The sequence below is a fragment of the Panulirus ornatus genome, chromosome 18 (genome assembly GCF_036320965.1).
Source record: "Panulirus ornatus isolate Po-2019 chromosome 18, ASM3632096v1, whole genome shotgun sequence".
NCBI lineage: Eukaryota > Metazoa > Arthropoda > Malacostraca > Decapoda > Palinuridae > Panulirus > Panulirus ornatus.
The window spans coordinates 45,266,125-45,292,484 of NC_092241.1; the positions used below are offsets into that span (position 1 = coordinate 45,266,125).

The window sequence follows — 26,360 nt, forward strand, 5'->3', positions numbered from 1 at the left end:
TGTTAGAGTCATCCAAGGTGGAGTTAGAGGAGAAACGGGAACCAAAGAGTTGCTTTGTCTACAGGAGAGACAGCTATAGTACCGTCAGAACGGAAAAGTGAAGGAAAGGTAGAGCGACAGAAGTTGTTAGAGATGTCCTTAGCTAAAGACCAGAAAGACCTATCAGTGGATGACGAGGAGAGGTTATCGTGTTTCCTTTGAATAAAGGAACACCTTGCCTCACGGGTAACGTATTTGTGGTGATGACGTGCAGTGTTAACTGCTGAATGGGAGTCAGAGGAAGGAGAGTTTTTCTAAGCCTGATATACCTGAACCCTTGTCTGAATGGCCTCAGAACAGGACCGGGTGAACCATGGATTGGATGAAGAGGTCGTCTTGGAAGAAGAGGGGATAAATGCTTCCATTCCCGCAACAATAACATCTGCTATGCGTTTGGTAAATGGTATGGCAGTTTAACATGATGTCTGGTAGATGGTATGACAGTGTAACATGATGTGGTAAATGGTAATGACAGTGTAACATGATGTGTGGCAGATAGTATGACAGTGTAACATGTGGTAGAGGGTATGACAGTGTAACATGATGTGTGGTAGATAGTATGGCAGTGTAACATGATGTGTGGCAGATGGTATGACAGTGTAACAAGTGTGATAGATGGTATGATAGTGTAACATGATGTGTAGTAGATGGTATGACAGTGTAACATGACCCATGATAGAAGGTATGGCAGTGTAACATGACCCATGATAGAGGGTATGGCAGTGTAACATGACCTATAATAGAAGGTATGGCAGTGTAACATGATCCATGATAGAGGGTATGGCAGTGTAACATGACCTATAATAGAAGGTATGGCAGTGTAACATGATCCATGATAGAGGGTATGGCAGTGTAACATGACCTATAATAGAAGGTATGGCAGTGTAACATGATCCATGATAGAGGGTATGGCAGTGTAACATGATCCATGATAGAGGGTATGGTAGTGTAACATGACCCATGATAGAAGGTATGGCAGTGTAACATGACCCATGATAGAGGGTATGGCAGTGTAACATGACCTATAATAGAAGGTATGGCAGTGTAACATGATCCATGATAGAGGGTATGGTAGTGTAACATGATCCATGATAGAGGGTATGGCAGTGTAACATGACCTATAATAGAAGGTATGGCAGTGTAACATGAACCATGATAGAGGGTATGGCAGTGTAACATGATCCATGATAGAGGGTATGGCAGTGTAACATGACCTATAATAGAAGGTATGGCAGTGTAACATGACCCATGATAGAGGGTATGGCATTGTAACATGACCTATAATAGAAGGTATGGCAGTGTAACATGATCCATGATAGAGGGTATGGCAGTGTAACATGACCTATAATAGAAGGTATGGCAGTGTAACATGATCCATGATAGAGGGTATGGCAGTGTAACATGACCCATGATAGAGGGTATGGCAGTGTAACATGACCTATAATAGAAGGTATGGCAGTGTAACATGATCCATGATAGAGGGTATGGTAGTGTAACATGACCCAAGATAGAGGGTATGGCAGTGTAACATGATCCATGATAGAGGGTATGGCAGTGTAACATGACCTATAATAGAAGGTATGGCAGTGTAACATGACCCATGATAGAGGGTATGGCAGTGTAACATGATCCATGATAGAGGGTATGGCAGTGTAACATGATCCATGATAGAGGGTATGGTAGTGTAACATGACCCATGATAGAGGGTATGGCAGTGTAACATGACTCATGATAGAAGGTATGGCAGTGTAACATGATCCATGATAGAGGGTATGGTAAAGTACATGATTCATTATAGAGAGTATGGCGGTGTAACATGATCCATGATAGAGGGTATGGTAGTGTAACATAATCCATGATAGAAAGTATGGTAAAGTGCATAATTCATTACAGAGAGTATGGCGGTGTAACATGATCCATGGCAGAAGTTAATGAAGTGCATCATACAAACACACGGTAGAAGGTACGGTACTGGGACCATAACGTTACAATACTCATGATTATCTTCTCTGCCTACTGGTTCAGCTCACCATCCTGCATGTCCATTTGGGCAAGTTTTAAGAGCGTTCAAGTGGTGGCCGGAACCATCTTACACTCTCCATGTTAGCATTCCTCCTCTTACTTTCTGTCTCATCAAAACGGCACTACCGGGCTAGTCCTGCTATGTTCTCCTTAAAAGGACCACATACCTACTCAAACCTCGCTCATTTCCACCACACAAGTTGTCTTGCCGTCTCCAGTGTGCACAATCATTTTCAAACATCATCATGACAAAGTCTAACATATCTATGGTCCCCAGTCCTCACCATCATCATGACAGAGACCAACAAATGTATGGTCCCTGGTCCTCACCATCATCATGACAGAGACCAACAAATGTATGGTCCCTGATCCTCACCATCATCATGACAGAGACCAACAAATGTATGGTCCCTGGTCCTCACCATCATCATGACAGAGACCAACAAATGTATGGTCCCTGGTCCTCACCATCATCATGACAGAGACCAACAAATGTATGGTCCCTGGTCCTCACCATCATCATGACAGAGACCAACATATCTATGGTCCCTGGTCCTCACCATCATCATGACAGAGACCAACAAATGTATGGTCCCTGGTCCTCACCATCATCATGACAGAGACCAACATATCTATGGTCCCTGGTCCTCACCATCATCATGACAGAGACCAACAAATGTATGGTCCCTGGTCCCCGGCATCATGGGATGTTAAGAACCTCCGGGTTCCCGCCTGACTCTACTGCCAATGTGAGGCAGGACTCTGGCAGTAGTAGTACCGGCCCCTCCCACCACCTTTCCCTCGCTGATAGATCTGTACCTTTTCTATTCACTGTACCAACGTTCGTCTTTATAGTAATATCTCTTTTGTTGAACACCATATGTTTAGTACTTCTCCTAATACCTTGTTTCTCTCTTATATCCATTTGTCTAACGATGATTTTACAAGCCCCTTCCTTATATCCATCTAAAATCTTTGCTCACGATTTCGGTTCAGCAATGGAGTCTGTGTTTATTTCAACATTAGATGATTAAATATCTTGAACCTTGTCACCTTCCGTTCTGTCACCAAAACTTAGAAACAAAACAAACTATTCTTACCTTCAGATCAGGACAATACTGTAAAAGGATTGATCTAAGGCGTCCTATAATGGACACTGTTGAATCGTTTTTACGTTTGGAAATTTTGAATTTCTTCATTTTTTCCTACATCAAGAAAAAATGTTTTTCAATCTGTAGGTACGACTTAGGCTTGAACACAACGGTATAACCCGTGGTCATAATGGGCTGACCTCTTACCTAATCCTCAAGGGTCCAGTCAGAGGCCAGAGGTCATCATACTGGAGGGTTTGGTCATCACAATCGACTCGTAACGTTAAGGCCAAAGGTTGTGTTGACTTGCTGAAGGAGGTAATTACTGGTGGAAATATGAGCCCACTCACCTCTGAGACCGCAGGTCACATTATCTATCCCAAACATTCAATGTACATAGCTACGGTAGCCATCCTCTCACTATATCTATACTCACTATGCCCAAATAGCCATACTCTCAATATATCTATACTCACTATACCATTCTATTTTATATATATTGAAAGCTCCAGTCAATGACAAGTCACGGACAAAAATCCACAACAAGACTGGACCTTGATTGAAATATGGACAGAATTACGAACCGGAAAAAAATATATAAAGGAAAGTATTTACGAATTTTTGAGAGTGAGAAACCTGTCATTTGAAATGTGTCAGGTCATACTCTCACTAGACCTACACTCATCACACAGCCATACTCACAGTCATCACACAGCCATACTCACACTATATACACACTCACTGTACCAACAGTTCCACTAAAACTGTCTGTGTGATCAAGTCCTTCACGGTACACTCACTCATTTTCCTCGCAGTTACTCACCCACTCATCATCCACCACACCCACGCAACACTGAGCCTTAACTCTGATATGGTTGAGCATACATGTCCGAGTAGACATACACACGCAACCCTTTGGATAATCTTTCATATTTCTATTTCTGATGGTTGACTTGCCGCTAACAGAAGCATGGTTCAACAAAAGCCATGCCAACTGAAAATGGTAAAATGATCATTAACAACAATGTATACATAAAGAAAAGAAAGGGCAGGAAGCATTACCTTGAGCTTGATAGGTATTGACGACTAGGCTTTTCGCTTTTGGGCTTCTGAAACTGCCAAAATGCTCTAACATTCATTCAAGGTTTCTGGGAAGAGTTTCCGGAGAGACGGAAGAAAGAAAAGAATTCCACAGCGATTCAGTGTACCAGAAAAATGAGGAGGTATGATAAAAGCCATCTGTCTGTTCAGCTGGTGCCCACACACGGGTCACCACAACTGGAACGTTACTGACACAAGATGTAACATGACAGCGGACGGGAGGAGGTTAAGACAGACAATTGTTAACATTATGTGAGACCTTGGACCCCACTCTGGCCACAAGACAAGAGGGAGAACCACCCCAGATATGTGGGTAGTACACATTACAAGCCAGGATGACAACACCCTATGGGTATGTATAGACAGATGCTCAGAACAACAATAACTGTTGTACCTCTACAAACCACACAACATTTTAGGAAGATTTTGTAAATGACGTCAATGGTCATTAAATAAACAAGCTTCACGTAGTATATATTTTCTTGTATGTCTTTTATCACAAGATGTAAAAAGTATAACTATAAATTAGTCTTATATAACAGTGGGACACGAACGAGCAAGGCGGAGGAAGAGACAACAGTGTGAGGAACACATCATGTACACAGACATCAACCTTCCCACTGTTGTTGCTTTACATATCACTAGGTACACACGTACGTACACACACGTTAACTTCCTCCTGATAACCTTCCATGTATCACTAATGGCGTTGCCAGTACTGGCCCTTGACACGACGGTTGGACCTTTAAGCACACAGAACGACCCTTGGGTAGTACGATAGGCTTGGCTTTGAAGCAGATGAGCGATCATACCCAGGGATGGTAGCGCCATGCTCAAGAGTCGTATGATCGTGTTTTAAGGAAGATAAGTTGTGCTTTCTGTCCTGCTTCTCACACATCAAACAATTCATCAAAAATGTTTTGAGCACATTTCTTTCTTTGTAGTGAAATCTATCATTACAGCTGTTAGGTACAAACGAACTTATTATGCACGTCTCTACCACAATGTACTCACAATAATATAAGTACAACACAATTGTACAAAATGTGGGTGATAATTCCAGCCAATGTGCGAGTGTTCGTTGCTTTACTTCAACCATTACTCTACTTATCTTCCTCCTACTTTGTTAACAATGTTAAGGTCTTTCGACAAAGGACGCTCTTACATACTAACACAGAACTGTTGTGATAAACCAGCAATACAATTCTGTCCTCCAAATGTTCTGCTAACGTTAATATTGATCATACTTCTAAACCCAACCCTCTAACTTGATTATAGTTACAGTACGAGTTAATGAAAACATTCAGTCAATTCAAGTTTCTACATGTGCAGTTTGGCACAGAGGATGCAATAAGAAAATAAAGACTACAGAGAAAAATATGAAAACCTACATAACATTATTTCTACAGTTTCTTCAATTTATAAAAGATGGCCACTAAAGGCAACATTGATGATGACATAATAATGTAGATGAGAATCTGTTCAGGAACGCCTCGCATTGCCTCATGCTGCTACAGACATAACCATGTAATATGAAACAATAACAATAAAAATTAAACCGTTAAAAAATACCAATACCTATAAAAACCTATATATCAAGCCATTATTCACTACCCCTGAATATAAAACTATATATGAAATAATTATAAGAAATTGGTTATAAAACGCAAAGTTACATATGTCGGGCATGGCTGGCTCTCTAGAGAAGGTACATATGGGTTCAGAGAGACCCATGTCCCCACAGAGCCGATGGCATAACCCCTTTTAAAGGTAAATATAGGTCTATAGAGACCCCATGTCCCCATAGAGCCGATGGCATGACCCCTTTAAAAGGAATATATGGGTCTGTAGAGACCCATGTCCGCACAGATCCGATGGCATAACCCCCTTAAAAGGCATGACCCCTTTAAAAGGAATATATGGGTCTGTAGAGACCCATGTCCGCACAGATCCGATGGCATAACCCCCTTAAAAGGTATATATGGGCCTGTAAAGACGTATGTCCCCCCAGAGCCGATGGCATGACCCCGTTTAAAAGGTACATATGGGTCTGTAGAGACCCATGTCCCCACATAGTCGAAGTCTGATGGAGGGTATGGCCTTGACGGCTTGGTTGATGGAGGTGAGGAAGTTGGAACAGTCACACAGGAGGACGTAGTAGAGCGTGCCGTTCCTGGGCTTGGACTTGTGCAGGGTCAGCCGCCGCAGACCCACCTCGTTAGTCAGGCTCTTGTACAGCGTCCTCGCTCCTGCCCACATGAAGAGAAGGAAGGAGGATTAGCACGACTCAGCCCGGGGCGGACGATCACCAAGAATGGTGGCCTGGCCATTACCCTGGCTCGTTAAGCCATCACACAACCATTAGTCGACCAATATTACCCAACTTGTCTTCCATAACTTGTCTTTCACGTTGACCACAGTCTCACACATGGCAGGGAGGACCCTTCACCAGGCCTCGCTCCCTTGGCGAGATCAGCTACCTCACCCGTCTGAGGCACGCACTGGGCACCCCACTCACCCGTCAACCGTCTGAGGCACGCACTGGGCACCCCACTCACCCGTCAACCGTCTGAGGCACGCACTGGGCACCCCACTCACCCGTCAGCCGTCTGAGACAGGCACTGGGCATCCCACTCACCCGTCAGCCGTCTGAGGCACGCACCAGGCACCCCACTCACCCGTCAGCCGTCTGAGGCACGCACTGGGCACCCCACTCACCCGTCAATCGTCTGAGGCACGCACCAGGCACCCCACTCACCCGTCAACCGTCTGAGGCACGCACTGGGCACCCCACTCTCCCGTCAACCGTCTGAGGCAGGCACCGGGCACCCCACTCACCCGTCAACCGTCTGAGGCACGCACCAGGCACCCCACTCACCCGTCAACCGTCTGAGGCAGGCACCGGGCACCCCACTCACCCGTCAACCGTCTGAGGCACGCACCAGGCACCCCACTCACCCGTCAGCCGTCTGAGGCACGCACTGGGCACCCCACTCACCCGTCAGCCGTCTGAGGCACGCACTGGGCACCCCACTCACCCGTCAACCGTCTGAGGCACGCACTGGGCACCCCACTCACCCGTCAACCGTCTGAGGCACGCACCAGGCACCCCACTCACCCGTCAGCCGTCTGAGGCACGCACTGGGCACCCCACTCACCCGTCAGCCGTCTGAGGCACGCACTGGGCACCCCACTCACCCGTCAACCGTCTGAGGCACGCACTGGGCACCCCAATCACCCGTCAACCGTCTGAGGCACGCACTGGGCACCCCACTCACCCGTCAACCGTCTGAGGCACGCACTGGGCACCCCACTCACCCGTCAACCGTCTGAGACAGGCACTGGGCATCCCACTCACCCGTCAATCGTCTGAGGCAGGCACCGGGCACCCCACTCACCCGTCAGCCGTCTGAGGCAGGCACCGGGCACCCCACTCACCCGTCAACCGTCTGAGGCACGCACTGGGCACCTCACTCACCCGTCAACCGTCTGAGGCACGCACTGGGCACCCCACTCACCCGTCAACCGTCTGAGGCACGCACTGGGCACCACACTCACCCGTCAACCGTCTGAGACAGGCACTGGGCATCCCACTCACCCGTCAACCGTCTGAGGCAGGCACCGGGCACCCCACTCACCCGTCAACCGTCTGAGGCACGCACCAGGCACCCCACTCACCCGTCAACCGTCTGAGGCAGGCACCGGGCACCCCACTCACCCGTCAGCCGTCTGAGGCACGCACTGGGCACCCCACTCACCCGTCAACCGTCTGAGGCACGCACTGGGCACCCCACTCACCCGTCAACCGTCTGAGGCACGCACCAGGCACCCCACTCACCCGTCAGCCGTCTGAGGCACGCACTGGGCACCCCACTCACCCGTCAACCGTCTGAGGCACGCACCAGGCACCCCACTCTCCCGTCAACCGTCTGAGGCACGCACTGGGCACCCCACTCACCCGTCAGCCGTCTGAGGCACGCACTGGGCACCCCACTCACCCGTCAACCGTCTGAGGCACGCACTGGGCACCCCACTCACCCGTCAACCGTCTGAGGCACGCACTGGGCACCCCACTCACCCGTCAACCGTCTGAGGCACGCACTGGGCACCCCACTCACCCGTCAACCGTCTGAGGCAGGCACCGGGCACCCCACTCACCCGTCAACCGTCTGAGGCACGCACCAGGCACCCCACTCACCCGTCAGCCGTCTGAGGCACGCACTGGGCACCCCACTCACCCGTCAACCGTCTGAGGCAGGCACCGGGCACCCCACTCACCCGTCAACCGTCTGAGGCACGCACCAGGCACCCCACTCACCCGTCAACCGTCTGAGGCAGGCACCGGGCACCCCACTCACCCGTCAGCCGTCTGAGGCACGCACTGGGCACCCCACTCACCCGTCAGCCGTCTGAGGCACGCACCAGGCACCCCACTCACCCGTCAACCGTCTGAGGCACGCACTGGGCACCCCACTCTCCCGTCAACCGTCTGAGGCAAGCACTGGGCACCCCACTCACCCGTCAACCGTCTGAGGCACGCACTGGGCACCCCACTCACCCGTCAACCGTCTGAGGCACGCACCAGGCACCCCACTCACCCGTCAACCGTCTGAGGCACGCACTGGGCACCCCACTCACCCGTCAACCGTCTGAGGCACGCACCAGGCACCCCACTCACCCGTCAACCGTCTGAGGCACGCACTGGGCACCCCACTCACCCGTCAGCCGTCTGAGACAGGCACTGGGCATCCCACTCACCCGTCAATCGTCTGAGGCAGGCACCGGGCACCCCACTCACCCGTCAGCCGTCTGAGGCAGGCACCGGGCACCCCACTCACCCGTCAACCGTCTGAGGCACGCACTGGGCACCTCACTCACCCGTCAACCGTCTGAGGCACGCACTGGGCACCCCACTCACCCGTCAACCGTCTGAGGCACGCACTGGGCACCCCACTCACCCGTCAACCGTCTGAGACAGGCACTGGGCATCCCACTCACCCGTCAACCGTCTGAGGCAGGCACCGGGCACCCCACTCACCCGTCAACCGTCTGAGGCACGCACTGGGCACCCCACTCACCCGTCAGCCGTCTGAGGCAAGCACTGGGCACCCCACTCACCCGTCAGCCGTCTGAGGCAAGCACTGGGCACCCCACTCACCCGTCCAGCCCAGCTAAGACCAAGGGTGCCCCACTCACCCGTCCAACCTAGCCATGGCCTACCGTGCCCCACTCACCCGTCCAGCCCAGCCAGAACCTAAGGTGCCCCACTCACCCGTCCAGCCCAGCCAGAACCTAAGGTGCCCCACTCACCCGTCCAGCCCAGCCAGAACCTAAGGTGCCCCACTCACCCGTCCAGCCCAGCCAGAACCTAAGGTGCCCCACTCACCCGTCCAGCCCAGCCAGGCCATAGGGTGTTCCACTCAACCGTCCAGCTCAGTCTGGCCACAGAGTGCCCCACTCATCTGTCCAGCCCAGCCAGAACCTAAGGTGCCCCACTCACCCGTCCAGCCCAGCCAGAACCTAAGGTGCCCCACTCACCCGTCCAGCCCAGCCAGAACCTAAGGTGCCCCACTCACCCGTCCAGCCCAGCCAGAACCTAAGGTGCCCCACTCATCCGTCCAGCCCAGCCAGAACCTAAGGTGCCCCACTCACCCGTCCAGCCCAGCCAGGCCATAGGGTGTTCCACTCAACCGTCCAGCTCAGCCTGGCCACAGAGTGCCCCACTCATCTGTCCAGCCCAGCCAGAACCTAAGGTGCCCCACTCACCCGTCCAGCCCAGCCAGAACCTAAGGTGCCCCACTCACCCGTCCAGCCCAGCCAGAACCTAAGGTGCCCCACTCACCCGTCCAGCCCAGCCAGAACCTAAGGTGCCCCACTCATCCGTCCAGCCCAGCCAGAACCTAAGGTGCCCCACTCACCCGTCCAGCCCAGCCAGGCCATAGGGTGTTCCACTCAACCGTCCAGCTCAGCCTGGCCACAGAGTGCCCCACTCATCTGTCCAGCCCAGCCAGAACCTAAGGTGCCCCACTCACCCGTCCAGGTCAGCCAGGCACTAGGATGCCCGATTTACCCATCCAGCTCGGGCAGGCCCTAGGGTGCCTAATCATCTGTGCAGCTCAGCCAGGCGCTGGTGTGCCCCAATCACCTGTCCAACACAGCCAGGCCCTAGGGTATCCCACTCACTCGTCCAGCCCAACCAGGCCCTAAGGTGCCCTACTCACAAGTTCAGCCCAGTAAGGTCTTGAGGTGCCCCAATCATCCGTCCAGCCTAGCCAGTTTCTGGGTTGCCCCAATCATCCGTCCAGCCTAGCCAGTTTCTGGGTTGCCCCAATCATCCGTCCAGCCTAGCCAGTTTCTGGGGTGCCCCACTCACCTGTCCAACTCAGCCAGACCTTAGGGTGCCCCACTCAACCATCCAGCCTAGCCAGGTCCTGGGGAGCCCCACTCACCTGTCCAGCTCAGCCAGTTTCTCTCAAACTTGACTCCGTCATCTCCTTCGAAGACCTTGAAGACCGTGATGATGTAGCCAGTGGCAGCTGTGGTGGCCTTACGGGACATCTTCTCTGTGGAAGATGAAGACAGTCAACCATACGAGGCTTGCTTGGGTCGTGCTACCTAACCACACTGGCACTCAGGCAAGGGCGGGGTAAGGTAAGGAAGGCATCGCCTCCTGACCCAACAGTAAGGTAAGGAAGGCATCCCCTCCTGACCCACCAGTAAGGTAAGGAAGGCATCACCTCCCGACCCAACAGTAAGGTAAGGAAGGCATCACCTCCCGACCCAACAGTAAGGTAAGGAAGGCATCACCTCCTGACCCACCAGTAAGGTAAGGAAGGCATCCCCTCCTGACCCAACAGTAAGGTAAGGAAGGCATCACCTCCCGACCCAACAGTAAGGTAAGGAAGGCATCACCTCCCGACCCACCAGTAAGGTAAGGAAGGCATCCCCTCCTGACCCAACAGTAAGGTAAGGAAGGCATCACCTCCTGACCCACCAGTAAGGTAAGGAAGGCATCCCCTCCTGACCCACCAGTAAGGTAAGGAAGGCATCACCTCCCGACCCAACAGTAAGGTAAGGAAGGCATCACCTCCCGACCCAACAGTAAGGTAAGGAAGGCATCACCTCCTGACCCACCAGTAAGGTAAGGAAGGCATCCCCTCCTGACCCAACAGTAAGGTAAGGAAGGCATCACCTCCCGACCCAACAGTAAGGTAAGGAAGGCATCCCCTCCTGACCCACCAGTAAGGTAAGGAAGGCATCACCTCCCGACCCAACAGTAAGGTAAGGAAGGCATCACCTCCCGACCCAACAGTAAGGTAAGGAAGGCATCACCTCCTGACCCACCAGTAAGGTAAGGAAGGCATCCCCTCCTGACCCACCAGTAAGGTAAGGAAGGCATCCCCTCCTGACCCACCAGTAAGGTAAGGAGCGCATCGCCTCCTGACCCACCAGTAAGGTAAGAAAAGCATCACCTCCTGACCCACCAGTAAGGTAAGGAAGGCATCACCTCCTGACCCACCAGTAAGGCAAGGAAGGCATCACCTCCTGACCCACCAGTATGGTAAGGAAGGCATCTCATCCTAACCTACCGGTAAGGTAAGGAAGGCATCGCTTCCTGATCCACCAGTAAGGTAAGGAAGGCATCGCTTCCTGACCGACCGGTAAGGCAAGGAAGGCATCGCCTACTGACCCACCAGTAAGGTAAGGAAGGCATCACCTCCTGACCTACCAGTAAGGTAGGAAGGCATCGCCTCCTGATCCACCAGTAAGGTAAGGAAGGCATCGCCTCCTGACTTACCAGTAAGGTAAGAAAGGCATCGCCTCCTGACCCACCAGTAAGGTAAGGAAGACATCGCCTCCTGACCCACCAGTAAGGTAAGGAAGGCATCACCACCTGACTCACCAGTAAGGTAAGGAATGCATCGCCTTCTGACCTACCAGTAAGGTAAAAAGGCATCGCCTCCAGACCCACCAGTAAGGCAAGGAAGGCATCGCCTCCTGACCCACCAGTAAGGTAAGGAAGGCATCGCTTACTGACCTACCAGAAAGGCAAGGAAGGCATCACCTCCTGACCCACCAGTAGGGCAAGGAAGGCATCGCCTCCTGACCCACCAGTAAGGTAAGAAAGGCATCGCTTACTGACCTACCAGTAAGGCAAGGAAGGCATTACCTCCAGACCCACCAGTAGGGCAAGGAAGGCATCACCTCCTGACCCACCAGTAGGGCAAGGAAGGCATCACCTCCTGACCCACCAGTAAGGTAAGGAAGGCATCACCTCCTGACCCACCAGTAGGGCAAGGAAGGCATCTTCTCCTGACCAACCAGTAAGGTAAGAAAGGCATCGCTTACTGACCTACCAGTAAGGCAAGGAAGGCATCGCCTCCTGACCCACCAGTAGGGCAAGGAAGGCATCTTCTCCTGACCAACCAGTAAGGTAAGAAAGGCATCGCTTACTGACTTACCAGTAAGGCAAGGAAGGCATCGCCTCCTGACCAACCACTAAGGTAAGAAAGGCATCGCTTACTGACCTACCAGAAAGGCAAGGAAGGCATCACCTCCTGACCCACCAGTAAGGTAAGGAAGGCATCACCTCCAGACCCACCAGTAGGGCAAGGAAGGCATCACCTCCTGACCCACCAGTAAGGTAAGAAAGGCATCGCCTCCTGACCTACCAGTAAGGCAAGGAAGGCATCACCTCCTGACCCACCAGTAAGGTAAAGAAGGCATCGCCTCCTGACCTACCAGTAGGGCAAGGAAGGCATCGTCCTCCTGACCCACCAGTAAGGCAAGGAAGGCATCACCTCCTGACCCACCAGTAAGGTAAGAAAGGCATCGCCTCCTGACCTACCAGTAAGGCAAGGAAGGCATCACCTCCTGACCCACCAGTAAGGTAAAGAAGGCATCGCCTCCTGACCTACCAGTAGGGCAAGGAAGGCATCGCCTCCTGACCCACCAGTAAGGTAAGAAAGGCATCGCTTACTGACCCACCAGTAGGGCAAGGAAGGCATCGCCTCCTGACCCACCAGTAAGGTAAGAAAGGCATCGCCTACTAACCCACAACTAATGTAAGGAAGGCATCACCTCCTGACCCACCAGTAAGGTAAGGAAGGCATCGCCTCCTGACCTACCAGTAAGGTAAGGAAGGCATCGCCTCCTGACCCGCCAGTAAGGTAAGGAAGGCATCGCCTCCTGGCCTACCAGTAGGGCAAGGAAGGCATCGCCTCCTGACTCACCAGTAAGGTAAGGAAGGCATCGCTTCTTGACCCACCAGTAAGGTAAGAAAGGCATCGTCTCCTGACCCACCAGTAAGGTAAGAAAGGCATCGTCTCCTGACCCACCAGTAAGGTAAGGAAGGCATCGCCTCCTGACCTACCAGTAGGGCAAGGAAGGCGTCGCCTCCTGACTCACCAGTAAGGTAAGGAAGGCATCGCTTCTTGACCCACCAGTAAGGTAAGAAAGGCATCGTCTCCTGACTCACCAGTAAGGTAAGGAAGGCATCGCCTACTGACGTACGAGTAAGGTAAGGAAGGCGTCGGCTCCTGACCCACCAGTAAGGCAAGGAAGGCATCGCCTCCTGACCCTTCAGTAAGGTAAGGAAGGCATCACTTCCTGACCCACCAGTAAGGTAAGAAAGGCATCGCCTCCTAACCTACCAGTAAGGTAAGGAAGGCATCGCCTCCTGACCTACCAGTAAGGTAAGGAAGGCATCGTCTCCTGACCCACCAGTAAGGTAAGGAAGGCATCGCCTCCTGACCTACCAGTAAGGTAAGGAAGGCATCGCCTCCTGACTCACCAGTAAGGTAGGGAAGGCATCGCCTCCTGACCCACCAGTAAGGTAAGAAAGGCATCGCCTCGGCAACCTACTAGTAAGGTAAGGAAGGCATCGCCTCCTGACTCACCAGTAAGGTAAGGAAGGCATCGCCTTCCGACCCTCCAGTAAGGTAAGGAAGGCATCGCCTCCTGACCCACCAGTAAGGTAAGGAAGGCAGCGCCTCCTGACCTACAAGTAGGGCAAGTAAGGCATCAACTCCTGACTCACCAGTAAGGTAAGAAAGGCATCGCCTCCTGACCCACCAGTAGGGTAAGGAAGGCATCGCCTCCTGACTCATCAGTAAGGTAAGGAAGGCATCACCTCCTGACCCACCAGTACGGTAAGGAAGGCATCACCTCCTGACCCACCAGTAAGGTAAGGAAGGCATCGCCTCCTGACCCACCAGTAAGAGTAAGGAAGGACATTCACCTTCTGACCCTCCAGTACGGGCAAGGAAGGCATCACCTCCTGACCCACCAGTAAGGTAAGAAAGGCATCGCTTACTGACCCACCAGTAAGGTAAGGAAGGCATCACCTCCTGACCCAGCAGTAAGGTAAGAAATGCATCCTCTCCTGACCTACCAGGAAGGTAAAAAGGCATCGCCTCCTAACCACCATTATGCAAGGAGGCTTCGCCCCTAACCCACCAGTAGGGTAAGAAGGCATCGCTCCTGATCCACCAGTAGTAAGGAGGCATCGCTTCTTCCTCCACACAGTAAGGTTGGAAGCAATCGCTTCCTGACCCACCAGTAAGGTAAGGAAGGCATCGCCTCCTGACCCATCAGTAAGGTAAGAAATGCATCGCCTCCTGACCTACCAGGAAGGTAAAAAGGCATCGCCTCCTAACCCACCATTAGGGTAAGGCAGTAAGGTAAGGAAGGCATCGCTTCCTGACCCACCAGTAAGTTAAGGAAGGCATCGCCTCCTGACCCACCAGTAAGGTAAGGAAGGCATCACCTCCTGACCCACCAGTAAGGTAAGGAAGGCATCGCTTCCTGACCCACCAGTAAGTTAAGGAAGGCATCGCCTCCTGACCCACCAGTAAGGTAAGGAAGGCATCGTCTCCTGACCCACCAGTAAGGTAAGGAAGGCATCGCCTTCTGAACTACCAGTAAGGTAAGGAAGGCATCGCCTCCTGACCCACCAGTAGGGTAAGGAAGGCATCGCTTCCTGACCCACCAGTAGGGTAAGGAAGGCTTCGCCTCCTGATCCACCAGTAGGGTAAGGAAGGCATCGCCACCTGACCCACCAGTAGGGTAAGGAAGGCATCGCTTCCTGACCCACCAGTAGGGTAAGGAAGGCATCGCTTCCTGATCCACCAGTAGGGTAAGGAAGGCATCGCCACCTGACCCACCAGTAGGGTAAGAAAGGGTAGCCTCAGACACGTCAGTGTGGCATGGCATGTCATTCAGTTGTCATGTTGAGGATAACATATGTGGTGGACGCACCTAGCGGAGGCCTGGCTAGTGTGGCTACTTCATCGAAGGTGTCGAAGTAGTGTGAGCAGGTGAAGCCGGTCTTGGAGGGGTCCAGCTCCTCCAGGCTGTACTGACGCACTTTACTGATGACCTGCGTGGCGTCACACAGCCGCCCGTCCACCACCCACACCATCATGAACGGGAACTCCACTGCTCACCCAGCCACACCGTGCAAGACAACAGACTCACGTTATACAACCATCTTATCTGGCTAGTCATAACGTAGCTACGTATGTAGTATAGCGGTAGTATAATGTAATCCAGCCAGAGTTATTAAGATACTTCGAGAACATAGAATAATAATGATACTAATATAAATCTATATACATCGAAAGTAAATGTAATGTTTCACGTAAAAATTGGATATGTCGACCATATGTTTATTTGAATCGTATATTGATTTCCAAGTTTATATCATTAATTGCATTTTTCAGGAAAAAATCAAATCACAAATTCACTTGAAAATACGAATGACGTATACGTACAAGTTACCATTATTCCCTCAACTTGTAAACTTTATAGTAGATACATTACATATAAATATCAATGACCAGTAAGAATAAAATGCTATTACTACATAGGGAAAACAGGTACAAAATAATATGAAAAAAGAAATTACAGTAAAAAAGATAGAGAATTTTATTTCTTGTCAGAATCTGAGGCTTGGTAGGTTCTCGTTACCTGGAAGTCAAAATGAATAACTTTCATACATTAATCTCCTTCATCCTTCCTTCTGTTGTGGTGAAAAAAGATACTATACATTATGATGGTTTCCATCACCCACATAAATTATATGTAAGCACTTCGTCACTTCCTTTATTATACATGATTAATTCTAATTTTGTCTCATGTATTGACACATCGTATTGTCCTTGATCAAGACTCTGGTACCACCATTACTGGCCAGGTCCACTGTGGTATGGTATCCACCGTCACCACCAGCCACACACACACAAAATGGATCAGACCAATTCCCTAACGGTCATTTCCCACGTTCGTTCTAACCTTACTTGACTGTTATACCCAACCCAACACCGTACGCTGTAACATCTAACGAAATAAGAACTAAATCTCTACATTAGTCAAGGTTATATATATATATATATATATATATATATATATATATATATATATATATATATATATATATATATATATATATATATATATATATATATATATATATATATGTATATATATACGTTCGTTAAAGCCCTTATGTTGTAAGTTCGGAGGGTACGTTGTAGCCAGATATAAACATGGATCACAACATCACAATGTTTAATGTATTTTTCTTCTTTCTTTTAACGAGAGAACACGATGCACTGTATCACGTTCATATACCCAGACGGTAGGAATAACCAGTTTATAACCTGGTCAGGAGGTAAAGCTAGATAGATGACCAGTTTATAACCTGGTCAGGGGGTAAAGTTAGATAGATGACCAGTTTATAACCTGGTCAGGAGGTAAAGCTAGGTAGATGACCAGTTTATAACCTGGTCAGGAGGTAAAGTTAGATGTTAACATCTACTACAACACAGATCAATATATTTATCTTCTGTAACTTCCCCACAACACGTAACCTCCTCACTGACCGACCATCACGTCTCCTATCATTCGTCCTTCTCATGTCCTCATACCAAAACTGTGAAGAACAAATTAATAAGAAAGTATTTTCATTTTACACACGAGTGCCGCTGCACACTAATTTTAATAATAAAAGAATACTTTTTAAACTCATAATTCCTGTAGACTACATCATTAAAATTTCTTAATTAGCTGAGACATCATGAACAACTGAATGTCCTAATTAAGGCTATCTCATTAACACGCACACACACACACACACACCACACACACACACACACACACATATATATATATATATATATATATATATATATATATATATATATATATATATATATATATATATATATATATATATATATTTTTTTTTTTTTTTTTTCTTTTTTTTTTTTTGCTTTGTCGCTGTCTCCCGCGTTTGCGAGGTAGCGCAAGGAAACAGACGAAAGAAATGGCCCAACCCACCCCCATACACATGTATATACATACGTCCACACACGCAAATATACATACCTAAACAGCTTTCCATGGTTTACCCCAGACGCTTCACATGCCCTGATTCAACCCACTGACAGCACGTCAACCCCGGTATACCACATCGATCCAATTCACTCTATTCCTTGCCCTCCTTTCACCCTCCTGCATGTTCAGGCCCCGATCACACAAAATCTTTTTCACTCCATCTTTCTACCTCCAATTTGGTCTCCCACTTCTCCTCGTTCCCTCCACCTCCGACACATATATCCTCTTGGTCAATCTTTCCTCACTCATTCTCTCCATGTGCCCAAACCATTTCAAAACACCCTCTTCTGCTCTCTCAACCACGCCCTTTTTTTTCCACACATCTCTCTTACCCTTACGTTACTTACTCGATCAAACCACCTCACACCACACATTGTCCTCAAACATCTCATTTCCAGCACATCCATTCACCTGCGCACAACTCTATCCATAGCCCACGCCTCGCAACCATACAACATTGTTGGAACCACTATTCCTTCAAACATACCCATTTTTGCTTTCCGAGATAATGTTCTCGACTTCCACACATTCTTCAAGGCTCCCAGAATTTTCGCCCCCTCCCCCACCCTATGATCCACTTCCGCTTCCACGGTTCCATCCGCTGCCAGATCCACTCCCAGATATCTAAAACACTTTACTTCCTCCAGTTTTTCTCCATTCAAACTTACCTCCCAATTGACTTGACCCTCAACCCTACTGTACCTAATAACCTATATATATATTATACTTGTCCTCAAACATCTCATATATATCTGGGAGTGGATTTGGCAGCGGATAGAACCATGGAAGCGGAAGTGAATCACAGGGTGGGGGAGGGGGCGAAAATTCTGGGAGCCTTGAAGAATGTGTGGAAGTCGAGAGCATTATCTCGGAAAGCAAAAGTGGGTATGTTTGAAGGAATAGTGTTCCCAACAATGTTGTATGGTTGCGAGGCGTGGGCTATGGATAGAGTTGTGCGCAGGAGGATGGATGTGCTGGAAATGAGATGTATGGGAACAATATGTGGTGTGAGGTGGGTTGATCGAGTAAGTAATAATAGGGTAAGAGAGATGTGTGGTAATAAAAAGAGTGTGGTTGAGAGAGCAGAAGAGGGTGTTTTGAAATGGTTTGGTCTCATGGAGAGAATGAGTGAGGAAAGGTTGACAAAGAGGATATATGTGTCAGAGGTGGAGGGAACGAGAAGTGGGAGACCAAATTGAAGGTGGAAAGATGGAGTGAAAAAGATTTTGAGTGATCGGGGCCTGAACATGCTGGAGGGTGAAAGGCGTGCAAGGAATATAGTGAATAGGAACGATGTGGTATACCGGGGTCGACGTGCTGTCTATGGATTGAACCAGGGCATGTGAAGCGTCTGGTGTAAACCATGGAAAGTTCTGTGGGGCCTGGATGTGGAAAGGGAGCTGTGGTTTCGGTGCATTATTACATGACAGCTAGAGACTGAGTGTGAACGAATGAGGCCTTTGTTGTCTTTTTCCTAGCACTACCTCGCACACATGAGTGGGAAAGGAGTTGTTATTTCATGTGTGGCGAGGTGGCGATGGGAACAAATAAAGGCAGACAGTATGAATTATGTACATGTGTATATATATATATATATATATATATATATATATATATATATATATATATATATATATATATATATATTTTTTTTTTTTTTTGCCGCTGTCTCCCGCGTTAGCGAGGTAGCGCAAGGAAACAGACGAAAGAAATGGCCCAACCCACCCCCATACACATGTATATACATACGTCCACACACGCAAATATACATACCTATACAGCTTTCCATGGTTCCATCCGCTGCCAGATCCACTCCCAGATATCTAAAACACTTTACTTCCTCCAGTTTTTCTCCATTCAAACTTACCTCCCAATTGACTTGACCCTCAACCCTACTGTACCTAATAACCTTGCTCTTATTCACATTTACTCTTAACTTTCTTCTTTCACACACTTTACCAAACTCAGTCACCAGTTTCTGCAGTTTCTCACATGAATCAGCCACCAGCGCTGTATCATCAGCGAACAACAACTGACTCACTTCCCAAGCTCTCTCATCCCCAACAGACTTCATACTTGCCCCTCTTTCCAAAACTCTTGCATTTACCTCCCTAACAACCCCATCCATAAACAAATTAAACAACCATGGAGACATCACATCATATATATATATATATATATATATATATGAAAGCCGGCAAGAGGCGGGTTTGGATGGTATTGCAGTGGAATTTATTGAAAAAGGGGGTGACTGTGTATGGTTCATTGCATAGTGCCATTGCATAGTGCCATTGTAAAAAGGGAGAGGAGGATAAAGGTGAGTGTTCAAATCACAGGGTGGAGGAGGGGGCGAAAGTTCTGGGAGTGTTGAAAAATGTGTGGAAGGCGAGAACATTATCTCGGAAAGCAAAAATGGGTACGTTTGAAGGAATAGTGGTTCCAACAATGTTATATGGTTGCGAGTGTGTTGTAGATAGGGTTGTGCGGAGGAGGGTGGATGTGCTGAAAATGAGATGTTTGAGGACAGTTTGTGGTGTGAGGTGTTTTGATCGAGTAAGTAATGAAAGGGCAAGAGAGATGTGTGGTAATAAAAAAAAGTGTGGTTGAGAGAGCAGAAGAGGGTGTATTGAAATTGTTTGGTCACAAGGAGAGAATGAGTGAGGAAAAATTGACAAAGAGGATATATGTGTCAGAGGTGGAGGGAACGAGGAGTGGGAGACCAAATTGAAGGTGGAAAGATATATATATATATATATATATATATATATATATATATATATATATATATATATATATATATATATATATATATATATACGTTGAAATGTATAGGTATGTATATGTGCCAGTGTAAACGTATATGTATATACATGTGTATGTGGGTGGGTTGAGCCATTCTTTCGTCTGTTTCCTTGCGCTATCTCGCTAACGCGGGAGACAGCGACAAAGTATAATTAGTAAATAAATATATTAACGTACCCTCCCACTCCAACAGCCTTTTCTGGAATAACTTACGAAAATCCTTTTCTGACTTGGGTAAATTACTGTCTCTTTTGTGGCGATGCCACCGTCTTCCCCAAACGCATAGCAGACGTTATTGTTGCGGGAATGGAAGCATTTATCCTCTCTTCCTCCAAGACGACCTCTTCATCCAATCCATGGTTCAACCGGTCCTGTTCTGAGACCATTTAGACAAGGGATCAGGCATATCAGGCTTAGAAAACTCTCCTTCCTCTGACTCCCATCCAGCAGTTAACACTGCACGTCATCACCACAAATACGTTACCCGTGAGGCGAAGTGTTCCTTTATTCAAAGGAAACACGATAACCTCTCCTCGTCATCCACTGATAAGTCTTTCTGGTCTTTAGCTAAGGACATCTCTAACTCCACCTTGGATGACTCTAACATTCCTTCACCCCTGATGTTCCTCTTACTAATCCTATGCTTCATCCCGTAATGTCTCACAGAACTGTCCGAAAAGCAAGGCTTATGGTCCTGATGGCATCCATCCCCGTGTACTGAGTGTGTCTCTGAACTTGCACCTGTGCTTGCTCGTCTGTTAAGTTTCTCCGTTAAAACCAAAACTTTTCCTTCTTGTAAGCATGGATTGATACATCCCATTCCTAAGAAGAGTGACCGTTCTAACCACTCTATCTTCATGTTGCTTTGACATCTACCATTTCCCAAGTCTTTGAATCCCTCCTCAACTGCCATATCCTCAGACATCTTGAATCTCACAGAGTGCTCTCTGATAGCGTCCGTAAAGCGAGATCCACTGGTGATATTCTATCCTAACTTACTGACGTCTGGTCATTATCTCTGAAAGATTTTGGAGAGTCGAGTGTAGTTGCCCTTGACATATCCAAGGCTTTTGACAGGGTGTGGCATCAGGGTCTCATCTCTAAGCTACCCTCTTTTTGGCTTCCCTCCCTCACTTTGCTCCTTCATATCTAGCTTCCTCTCTGGCCGACACATCTCTGTGGTTGTTGATGGGTCATCTCTCTCTCTCTCTCTCTCTCTCTCTCTCTCTCTCTCTCTCTCTCTCTCATACACTGACGACACAACACTGAATTCCTTCACATCCTTCAATTCAACTGCTTATCTCACTCAATCTGCATTTCGTCATGACACAACTTCATTAAATTCAGACTTGGACAGGATATCTTACAAGGTTAGGCGAAATCTGGTTGAATTTGATACCTGCAAGACCCAGTTTCTGGCCATTTCTCTGTCGAAGATCCCTCACAGTTGGCTTTTCTCCTTCAGCGGTTCTGTAATACCACCGCTTGACTCAATGAACTTGGTATTTTTGTGGCACTAAACTATCTTGGACACCCCACATTGCAGATAGCTAAGTTTGCCATTAAGATATTGGGAGTCCTGCTTAAGTGTCGAAATATTTCTTTCGAGCATTTGCTCTGTTATAAACAAAGGATGATCCGTCCTTGTATGGCTTGCTGCTCTCACACCTGGGGTGGTTCTAGCTCTGCATCCTTACTTGACAGAGTTGAGTCGAAAGCAGATCCGACTTGCAAACTGTCCCAGGTTAACTGCCAAACTCGACCCCCTTACCCTACTCCGCCATGTTGGTTCACTTTCCCTCTTCTGTAGGTATTACTTTGGTTTTTGCTCCCGAGAGCTGGCTGCTTGTGTGCCCCCACCACTAGCTAGACCACGCAATACTCGGCAAGCTGCTGCTTGACATGATTACTGTGTGAACGTATGTAACTCAAGGGTGGGCCGTTTTGATACCTGCATCTTTCCCTACACGTCGAAGCTTTGGAACTCTACCTTCTCATGTCCTTCCCACTAACTATAACCTGACACCTTTTAAGTTTTCTACTTCCTCCACAATTCCTATAACTACACTGTCTCTCCGTTTTCCATTTCCTTAACCTTTTTTTTTCAAGTAAGGTCTGACCTTGATGTGGACTGTTATTTGTGACTGGAGAATGCAACGTAATATATATATATATATATATATATATATATATATATATATATATATATATATATATATATATATATATATATATATATATATATATCAGCGCTGGTGGCTGATTCATGTGAGAAACTGCAGAAGCTGGTGACTGAGTTTGGTAAAGTGTGTGGAAGAAGAAAGTTGAGAGTAAATGTGAATAAGAGCAAGGTTATTAGGTACAGTAGGGGTGAGGGTCAAGTCAATTGGGAGGTGAGTTTGAATGGAGAAAAACTGGAGGAAGTGAAGTGTTTTAGATATCTGGGAGTGGATCTGTCAGCGGATGGAACCATGGAAGCGGAAGTGGATCATAGGGTGGGGGAGGGGGCGAAAATTTTGGGAGCCTTGAAAAATGTGTGGAAGTCGAGAACATTATCTCGGAAAGCAAAAATGGGTATGTTTGAGGGAATAGTGGTTCCAACAATGTTGTATGGTTGCGAGGCGTGGGCTATGGATAGAGATGTGCGCAGGAGGATGGATGTGCTGGAAATGAGATGTTTGAGGACAATGTGTGGTGTGAGGTGGTTTGATCGAGTAAGTAACGTAAGGGTAAGAGAGATGTGTGGAAATAAAAAGAGCGTGGTTGAGAGAGCAGAAGAGGGTGTTTTGAAATGGTTTGGGCACATGGAGAGAATGAGTGAGGAGAGATTGACCAAGAGGATATATGTGTCGGAGGTGGAGGGAACGAGGAGAAGAGGGAGACCAAATTGGAGGTGGAAAGATGGAGTGAAAAGGATTTTGTGTGATCGGGGCCTGAACATGCAGGAGGGTGAAAGGAGGGCAAGAAATAGAGTGAATTGGAGTCATGTGGTATACAGGGGTTGACGTGCTGTCAGTGGATTGAAGCAAGGCATGTGAAGCGTCTGGGGTAAACCATGGAAGGCTGTGTAGGTATGTATATTTGCGTGTGTGGACGTGTGTATGTACATGTGTATGGGGGGGGGGCCATTTCTTTCGTCTGTTTCCTTGCGCTACCTCGCAAACGCGGGAGACAGCGACAAAGTATAAAAAAAAAAAAAAAAAAAAAATATATAATATATTTATTTTTATTTTGCTTTGTCGCTGTCTCCCGCGTTAGCGAGGTAGCGCAAGGAAACAGACGAAAGTATGGCTAAACCCACCCACATACACATGTATATACATACACGTCCACACACGCAAATATACATACCTATACATCTCAACGTATACATATATATATACACACACAGACATATATATATATATATATATATATATATATATATATATAAAACACTTTACTTCCTCCAGTTTTTCTCCATTCAAACTCAATTGACTTGACCCTCAACCCTACTGTACCTAATAACCTTGCTCTTATTCACATTTACTCTTAACTTTCTTCTTTCACACACTTTACCAAACTCAGTCACCAGCTTCTGCAGTTTCTCACATGAATCAGCCACCAGCGCTGTATCATCAGCGAACAACAACTGACTCACTTCCCAAGCTCTCTCATCCCCAACAGACTTCATACTTGCCCCTCTTTCCAAAACTCTTGCATTCACCTCCCTAACAACCCCATCCATAAACAAATTAAACAACCATGGAGACATCACACACCCCTGCCGCAAACCTACATTCACTGAGAACCAATCACTTTCCTCTCTTCCTACACGTACACATGCCTTACATCCTCGATAAAAACTTTTCACTGCTTCTAACAACTTGCCTCCCACACCATATATTCTTAATACCTTCCACAGAGCATCTCTATCAACTCTATCATATGCCTTCTCCAGATCCATAAATGTTACATACAAATCCATTTGCTTTTCTAAGTATTTCTCACATACGTTCTTCAAAGCAAACACCTGATCCACACATCCTCTACCACTTCTGAAACCACACTGCTCTTCCCCAATCTGATGCTCTGTACATGCCTTCACCCTCTCAATCAATACTGGGAGTGGATCTGGCAGCGGATGGAACCATGGAAGCGGAAGTGGATCATAGGATGGGGGAGGGGGCGAAAATTCTGGGAGCCTTGAAGAATGTGTGGAAGTCGAGAACATTATCTCGGGAAGCAAAAATGGGTATGTTTGAAGGAACAGTGGTTCCAACAATGTTGTATGGTTGCGAGGCGTGGGCTATGGATAGAGTTGTGCGCAGGAGGATGGATGTGCTGGAAATGAGATACATACGTCCACACACGCAAATATACATACCTACACAGCTTTCCATGGTTTACCCCAGACGCTTCACATGCCTTGATTCAATCCACTGACAGCACGTCAACCCCGGTATACCACATCGCTCCAATTCCCTCTATTCCTTGCCCTCCTTTCACCCTCCTGCATGTTCAGACCCCGATCACACAAAATCTTTTTCACTCCATCTTTCCACCTCCAATTTGGTCTCCCTCTTCTCCTCGTTCCCTCCACCTCCGACACATATATCCTCTTGGTCAATCTTTCCTCACTCATTCTCTCCATGTGCCCAAACCACTTCAAAACACCCTCTTCTGCTCTCTCAACCACGCTCTTTTTATTTCCACACATCTCTCTTACCCTTACGTTACTCACTCGATCAAACCACCTCACACCACACATTGTCCTCAAACATCTCATTTCCAGCACATCCATCCTCCTGCGCACAACTCTATCCATAGCCCACGCCTCGCAACTATACAACATTGTTGGAACCACTATTCCTTCAAACATACCCATTTTTGCTTTCCGAGATAATGTTCTCGACTTCCACACATTCTTCAAGGCCCCCAGAATTTTCGCCCCCTCCCCCACCCTATGATCCACTTCCGCTTCCATGGTTCCATCCGCTGCCAGATCCACTCCCAGATATCTAAAACACTTCACTTCCTCCAGTTTTTCTCCATTCAAACTCACCTCCCAATTGACTTGACCCTCAACCCTACTGTACCTAATAACCTTGCTCTTATTCACATTTACTCTTAACTTTCTTCTTCCACACACTTTACCAAACTCAGTCACCAGCTTCTGCAGTTTCTCACATGAATCAGCCACCAGCGCTGTATCATCAGCGAACAACAACTGACTCACTTCCCAAGCTCTCTCATCCCCAACAGACTTCATACTTGCCCCTCTTTCCAAAACTCTTGCATTTACCTCCCTAACAACCCCATCCATAAACAAATTAAACAACCATGGAGACATCACACACCCCTGCCGCAAACCTACATTCACTGAGAACCAATCACTTTCCTCTCTTCCTACACGTACACATGCCTTACATCCTCGATAAAAACTTTTCACTGCTTCTAACAACTTTCCTCCCACACCATATATTCTTAATACCTTCCACAGAGCATCTCTATCAACTCTATCATATGCCTTCTCCAGATCCATAAATGCTACATACAAATCCATTTGCTTTTCTAAGTATTTCTCACATACATTCTTCAAAGCAAACACCTGATCCACACATCCTCTACCACTTCTGAAACCACACTGCTCTTCCCCAATCTGATGCTCTGTACATGCCTTCACCCTCTCAATCAATACCCTCCCATATAATTTACCAGGAATACTCAACAAACTTATACCTCTGTAATTTGAGCACTCACTCTTATCCCCTTTGCCTTTGTACAATGGCACTATGCACGCATTCCGCCAATCCTCAGGCACCTCACCATGAGTCATACATACATTAAATAACCTTACCAACCAGTCAACAATACAGTCACCCCCTTTTTTAATAAATTCCACTGCAATACCATCCAAACCTGCTG

At 47.9% G+C, this 26,360-nt stretch overlaps 1 protein-coding gene across 15 annotated transcripts in view; it reads right to left on the reverse strand.

Moving 5' to 3' along the window:
• Positions 1-4,715: 4,715 nt before the first annotated feature.
• LOC139755047 (uncharacterized) overlaps positions 4,716-26,360 on the reverse strand; it is a 196,776-nt gene continuing 175,131 nt past the window's right edge. For 14 of the 15 annotated variants that reach the window (XM_071673029.1, XM_071673035.1, XM_071673034.1 and 11 more), the window contains 3 exons: positions 15,513-15,692; positions 10,703-10,816; positions 6,154-6,502 (listed from right to left, as the gene is read on the reverse strand). In XM_071673029.1, coding sequence (XP_071529130.1) covers positions 6,285-6,502; positions 10,703-10,816; positions 15,513-15,692 — 512 coding nt within the window. In that variant the 3' untranslated portion in view covers positions 6,154-6,284. Of the gene's footprint in view, positions 6,503-10,702; positions 10,817-15,512; positions 15,693-26,360 lie in introns of all 15 variants that reach the window. The other variant, XM_071673036.1, reaches the window with a different exon arrangement.